Source organism: Octopus bimaculoides, chromosome 3 (assembly GCF_001194135.2).
Source record: "Octopus bimaculoides isolate UCB-OBI-ISO-001 chromosome 3, ASM119413v2, whole genome shotgun sequence".
Classification (NCBI taxonomy): domain Eukaryota; kingdom Metazoa; phylum Mollusca; class Cephalopoda; order Octopoda; family Octopodidae; genus Octopus; species Octopus bimaculoides.
This window is the reverse complement of record NC_068983.1, coordinates 92306652-92314331: the sequence shown is the minus strand read 5'-3', so window position 1 is coordinate 92314331 and position 7680 is coordinate 92306652. Positions and strand designations below refer to the sequence as shown.

General features: G+C 33.8%; 1 protein-coding gene across 1 annotated transcript in view; it reads right to left on the bottom strand.

Moving 5' to 3' along the window:
- Positions 1 to 7680, bottom strand: part of LOC106871622 (protein scribble homolog) — a 698511-nt gene that overhangs the window by 359061 nt on the left and 331770 nt on the right. Inside the window, exon 21 of the mRNA XM_052966764.1 lies at positions 1940 to 2032. Within this exon, the coding sequence (XP_052822724.1) occupies positions 1940 to 2032 (93 nt within the window). The remainder of the gene's footprint in view (positions 1 to 1939; positions 2033 to 7680) is intronic.

Genomic DNA, 7680 nt, shown 5'->3' with positions numbered 1-7680 from the left:
AGAAAATAATTAAAGTAATATTTCAGTGTCATCTACACACACCCACAAACTAAGTGATATCACAATTTATCAATTCTGAGCAGGAGTAGTGTTACCACAATTGTTGGTCATTGCATCAATGCTTTAGTTAGTGAATGGAAAGGATTTAAAAAAAAAAAAAACAATATTTTACTGATATATTTTAAATGTAAGGTCATCGTGTACTAGTGGGCTTATGAAAAAAACATAATTGTTGTAAGAAGAGTAAATAATAATTGGTTGGGCTTAGCAAAGCCCTTGAATGAAGAGATGAAGGCGTATTTTGGAATGTTTTTTCTGTTGGTAACTTTCAAGTTGCAGAGACTACCTAGAGCACAAATTCAGTGTTGGATACCTCGGTTTTGATATCATGTAAAAATGTGTGAAAACACATATCAACTTATCAGATTTCAACCAACCTAGCCAGGTGAGACAGACATGACAACATGTAAAAACCATATCCACAATATACACAAATCCAGACTTATGCAATAGTAATATTTTTATGATTTTTATACTGGGATAATTATATTTTATCAAAATCTCTAGTTTCTAACAGGACTTAAAGATTTATATAGAGAACAAAAATTATAGTATTTGATCATTCCTTTATAACTTCAAAATTTTACCCTAGTGAAAGTAAAAAAAAGCAAAGATTGAACAGGGTGAGACAAAGAAAAGCTAAAATTATAAAACTACAAAAGAAATTTATACACAGTATACAACTAAAATAGTTGAATACATCAAGGTTTAGTGGTAGCATTAATCATAATATCATTGATACAGGGCTGAAAATTTTAGGGTATAATGTGGTCAAATGTATATACTAATGATACTTATTTTATCATTCCAGAAAGATGAAAATTGCAAATTTGAACTCAAAATGTAAGGGGTCACAGTTAAATATTACAAAATATTATGTCTGACACTGAACACATCCTGCTATCCATTTCCTACATTAATGATAATAATGATTTCATTTACTATGCATAAAACTAACTAGCTCTAATATATCGTATATACATATTTTATTAATTATCAAAGAATGAACAACAATTTTGGTTATAATAAGAATTAAACATTATGATTCCTGATCCTGTGTATAACATATCAATACTGAGTGTAAAATCTATGGGACACAAATATTCTTGATCTGGAATAACTTTGTAAGACACATTCTTATAACCTAGAGTATATATATATATATATATATATATATATATCAGGAATATTTGTCATAACATGAAAGCACCAAAAAAAAAAATAAAACAATATATTTCTTTTTAAGGGTTTGAAATTTTTCATACTGTTAACCACATCATGAGTGTATACATTTTCAAAACAAAATTTTGCTATCTTTATTCTTGCATGTCAACATTATGTCTCAAGAAGAGTGGAGGCAGATAGCAGAAGGCTCATAGCTTAAATTAAAACATTTCATATAGATCACTATAAATATGCAAATGTTTCAAAGTTGTTCTTTCTTCAGATGCTGACTTTTAAAACTATCTTACTTTCTCAAGATAACCATAACATGTTTTCTTCTCATCATGAAAGATAAAAAAAAAAAAATGAAATAAAACAAGAAAAAAAGAAAATTGCCTATTCACTACCAATACTTCTCACCATAACTCAAGATTTTATCCTAGTGAAAGTAAAAAAGCAAAGATTGAACATGGTGAGACAAAGATTTTTATTTGACTATTCATTTTTCCACACCAGCATGATTTGGACTGGTTTCAACTTTGTATTATCCTGTAAGGTAGGTGATCTTACTGTCTCCTCCCAGATTTTTGTTGAGCTACTTAATGTTCATTTTTATTAAAAATTTATATTTGCATATTAAACTTAAGACAACATTATTATAAATATTTACTATAAGTGACAGTGAACTGAAAAAAGTTGTTGTATATATACTTACATGGTCATTAGTCTTGAAGGAATCAGAGTCTCTACCTCCAGCTATGCTAAAACCAAGACCACTCTTATCTCGAATAAGTGATGTAGATATTGTCTGAAGAAGAAAGGAAAGACAAACCCATCAATTATAATAATTTTTTACTTAAAATGTTAGTATATTTCAATAAAGCTTGCTAAATTTTCTCCATTTTGCATTTCACAAGAGAATATCTAACATTTCAGATAGCTTTTCATGATAGTCTCTTTTTTATGGCAATTTAATGTACTTAATGTTTTGATTTTACCCTCTGCTGATACAGACCACCACCAGTCTCTTTAAATTCTTCATTATTTTCACAACTGTTTTTCTATGCTTGCATGGATTGGATGGGTTCTCTTTAACATAGTAACTCATCACATACTACATTCTTGTCTCTATTTGCTTTGAGAGGTTTGGTTACTGAGATCAGCTTTCACTATTTCTGCTTCAATCTTGCTTGGTTTATTTCATCCTTCCATTTGAATCTTCTGACATCCTACCGTCATCATAGATACACATTAAATGTCTGTACTAATGCAGTCTTCTGTCTTGCATAATACATTTGAGTCTGCATACACTTAGTTTTTCTCACAGCTCATCTGTGCTTTGTCATTCATGCACACTGACAACTGTTGCAATTATAAGATTCAACTGTCATTGTTAAAAAGCTCAATGAATTCAACATGTATTTTTGTGTTCTGTTAGCAGAGAAGAGAGGAAATATGTTAAGCCATCAAAATCCAGTATAAAAGATACAAAAGGAAAACTTCTCTAGAAACTTAGCTGATGACAGCTAAATCTAAAATTACAAATATATTTTTACTTGTTTCAGTCACTGTACTGCAGCCATGTTGGAGCAGTGCCTTAAAGAGTTTAATCAAGTAAATCAACCCAGTACTTATTCTATCAGTCTCCTTTGCTGAACTGTTGTTACAGGCACATAAGCAAATTAACACCAATAATCAAGCAGTGGGGGAGGAGGCAAACACAAAAACATATACACAACAAACTTCCACACAAATTCCATTCACCAAATTCACTCGCAAGGCATTGGTTGGGCCAGTACTATAGTAGAAAACATTTGCCCAAGGTGCCATGCAATGGGACTGAGCATAGAACTACATGGTCACAAAGTGAGCTTCTTAACCACTCACCAATACCACAATCAACTGTAACTGAACAAATTTTGGGGGCTGTTCCAATTGTTTTAGCTATGCAGCCTTAACCATCTTTACTTAGACTAACCTATGATATAGAGGCAGACAGCTGAATGTTTAAGAAAAACAAATCCTTTAAGCACCTTAGTAACATTGTTTTTCAGTTTGTTCTCCAAGATGATGCATTTTCTGAGCCTTATTCATAAGGCACATACAACTCCAGTTTCTTCTAGCATTAAAAATAAGTCAAAATTCTTCCCCATGATAGATTTATGGACTATCAAAGGTAGCTTATCCACAAGAGGAATTAAATTTAGCAATGAATTATGGTACCCTGTGATATCTATCTTTAGCTGTTAAGTATTAAGATTATTTACTATGGATATAATGAAGGATAAAAATTTGTACCCTATCAACTCAAATAGCCATCTGTGAAAAGCCATTCTAAAAGCCATCCATTTTCAAATATATTTTGTCGTGGCTGTCAGGTCTTAGAGATGCTACACAAAAGTGATTGCCTGTAACCTTTTTTTTTTTGGTACACATATGAAACACAAGTTTTTAAGATTATATTAGCAATGCAAGCAAAATGAAATGACTACCAAGAGCAAAAAAATTAGATCACTATAATTTACTTGTTCCAGATATCTGACAGCTAATGATATTGCTATAGTCTCATTGCACTTTAATCGTGTAGATAATTTGAAAGTAGAGTCAACCCAACTATTGGTAAGAAGTCACAGAATAATGCCTATTGTTCCAAAGTGTTTTCTAAGTTATTCAAGTTGCTCTTGGGTAACCTTGTTGCGTTCTGTGCAAGTCCTATATCATCTGAAACCATGAGAATTGAAATATTCTTGTTTACTTCTCTAATCTAAGGGAGAATAATTTAATCTCTTCATCTGTCATTTAATTACATTTTATAATGTTCACTATTAAATTCAACACTTGTTTTGCTAAATTTTCATGATTTAATGCTGAAAATTTTTTTTATCACAACTTACATGCATACATAGGTATGATGTTTCTCAAGTGAGTAACTCAACTGCAAAAATGTCTGAGGAAAACATCTTTTGTTCGTAATGTTTGTATGTCTGTTACTAAATGCATTTTCCGTGCCGGTGGCACGTAAATAGCACCATTTGTGCGTGATTGTTACCAACGTTGCCTTCCTAGCACTTGTGCCGGTGACACATGAAAAGACATTCAAGCATGATCGTTGCCAGTGCCGCTGGACTGGCTCCTGTACAGGTGGCACGTAAAATACACCATTTCGAGCGTGGCCAATGCCAGTACCGCCTGACTGGCCTTCATGCGGGTGACACGTAAAAGCACCCACTACACTCTCAGAGTGGTTGGCGTTAGGAAAGGCATCCAGCTGAAGAAACTCTGCCAAATCAGATTGGAGTCTGGTGTAGCCATCTGGTTCACCAGTCCTCAGTCAAATTGTCCAACCCATGCTTGCATGGAAAGCAGACGTTAAATGATGATGATGATGATCTTTGTCATCTTTTTGAGATGTATCTGTTTATTAATTATTATGTAATAAATTAACAATCACTAATATATGTAGTAGGGCTTAGATTTCAAACTTTCTCAGCTCAATAACGAAAATGAGGCAACAACATGTCAGGTGACTTGCCCAGAATTTTGACCAATAGTATTTCAACTGCAATCATATGATCGGTGGAAAATTCCTTGGTTTCCCACCAAAATATGGTTATAGATATAGAAGTGCAATGCAATTAGTGCAGGGGTTGAGAGGTCTCAGAGAAAACAGGCAAACAGGATTCTTGGTCGCTGCTTGATGTTGGGTTAAAAAGTATCACTCATCTGCCATGAACACAATATTTTCACTTTTCCAACAATGGAAAAAGCTGTAGCTATCTAATTCTTGGCCAACATACCTACATAACTCACTACTGATAATCAACAATGCAGCCTCCCACAACTCACTATTATTGTAGTCTTTGTAATGTTAATAGTTTCCTCAAAAACTTCAAATGGACTTACTTTTGAATATGGGTAACAACATGCAGCCACAACCAGCCCTACCAATTATTTAACACTCATTTAATCATGCTTCAACATGTTTTTTAACGAATGACTGTTTACATAAAAAGGCACCCCCAAAACTGACACAACCAATTTCCTTAATGATCTGACCATAAGTAAATATATTACAAGCCATTGAATTAACAAGCACCATTTTAGGTATTTTCTTTCTACCATTACAGGAGTGATCTACTGATGTAAAATTTTCAACAGGACATTTAGAGTTAACACATAAGATTATGATACAATATATGGCAACATTTGACAAGAAATATGAATGTAAAGTCTTATATTTAGTTGTAATATAACCTCTGCTAGTTTTAACAGTAAAACATTTGATGACTCTCACAACTAGATTCACAGATATGTATTGTACATATTTAACTGTGCATATTTGGGACATTAATCCTTTCGTTACTAACCTGGCCGTAGCCGTCCGAAAAATGCTTTGGTTTATAAAACCAACCTGGCCGTAGCTGGCCGAGAGCACCCGTTGTTTTTTAAATATAAATTTGAACCCAAATCTCGTTAGTACATACATTAAAACAAGTGATTTCACTTTGCAAACATTTGAGTTATTGTATCCGACATTGTTTGGTGTGATATTTGAACTCAGTGAATTTCGGAAGATGTTTTTCTACTTTTCTTCGGTGTTAATTTTTTTCAACTTTGAAAATGAAGAGGAGTTTCATGCTATCAAGAAGTGATTCCAAATTTGAAGGCTTTTCAATGGAAGATATGGAGATATCGAGGAAAAGAATAAATAAAGTGCAAAAGCACATAGTGGACGAAAATGAATCAGATATTTCTGTATCCGAAACTGAAAGCAGCAATTCTGAAGAAACTGAAAGCAGTGACATCGACAGTGAGGATGATTTTATACCAGAATGGAGTAAAAAGTTAAAAAATGTTTTATTAACAATTTTTTCTGAGGAGACAGGGTCTTTCTCAAGAAGTAAAACCATTAGATCTTTTTCTTTTTATTTTTTCCAGCATGCTTGTTTGAAGCAATCACTGAGGAAACAAACTGTTACGCAGAATGTAAACAAGCTGGAAAAAAAGATAGCTTGTGGTTTCCTACAACCTAGATGAAACATGGGTATTTTTTGCCATAAATATTATTATGGGTATAAGACAGTTACGCAGAATTACAAATTACTGGAGCAATCAGGAACCTTTTGGCGATCAGTATGTTTCCAGTATTATAACCTGAATATGATTTGTGAAACTGAACCAATATTTACATGTGAGAGACACTAGCAGTACACCAGTATGTGGAGAACCAAACTTTGATCCCTCATCGACTGCGTTCAAAATGCATATAAAATATTTTACAACCCTGGGAGATACTTATCTATCGATGAGGGCATGCTGGGGTATAAAGGAAGGGTACGCTTCCGATAGTATATGCCAGGAAAGCCCACAAAATGGGGGATCAAAGTTAGGAAAATTTGTGAGGCAAATACTGGGTACTGCTGTGGATTTAGCTTCTATATGGGGAAAAGAGACAATAATGCTAGTCAGCATGCCCTAGGGTACGATGTAATCTGGAATTTATCACTTCCATACTATATCCAGGGCCGTATATTATTTCTTGACCGATTTTTTAGTTTGGTCAAACTTGCAGTGGATTTAGTAGCTGTGGCAACATATATGTGTGCTACAGTAATTGCTGGTAGAAAAGGGCTGCTGTTGGATATAAAAAAAGCAAAATTAAAATAAAGAGGTGAAATAATCCAATGGCAGAAAGGAAAACTGCTAGCGACCGCATACAGAGAAAAGAGGCAAATAAATTTTCTATCTACCAGTGCACAACCATGTGTAGATGAAAATGGCAACCCGCTTGTGAACCTTGATTATAACAGGTACATGGGCGGTGTGTATCGGCTGAACCAACCGGGTAATAAATGGGGCGATACCTGGTTTGGTATATAGTAAACATGAGCATTGTAAATGCATTTATATTATATACCAAATCAGGAGGGGTTCGCAAGCAGTGCAACCATCTGCAGTTCCGAGCAGATGGTGTAACGCAGTTGAGGGCAGGTTATTCCTCTAAAAAATAACTGCAGGAAGGAAAAGCAAAGCCTGCTAGAGCGATATTCCTCTGAGTTCAGCTGATCTCCATAAATTAGAAAAAATCAGGGGTCGCAAAAGGCAGTGCCATGAATGTCTACATCAACAAAGGAAAACTCCCAGTGGACAGCTAGTTGAAACATCTTTCCAATGTGCATTCTGCAAGGTTGCAGTATGTAGAGTGGGATGTTTTACAACTTTCCATGATAGAAATATTGTGTGAATATTGTTTGTATATATGTATAATTAGACTGTTTAAATATTTTCCAAATTTACTTAGTTTAACTTTTTATTTTAATTTACCTGTAATTTTAATTAAACCTGTAATTCTAATTTACCTGTAAGGTGAGTGAAAAGTTTTGATTTAATTTCTATTGCAAATCTTTATTATATACTAGCAGAAATACCCGGCGTTGCTCGGGTTAAAGAGAATAA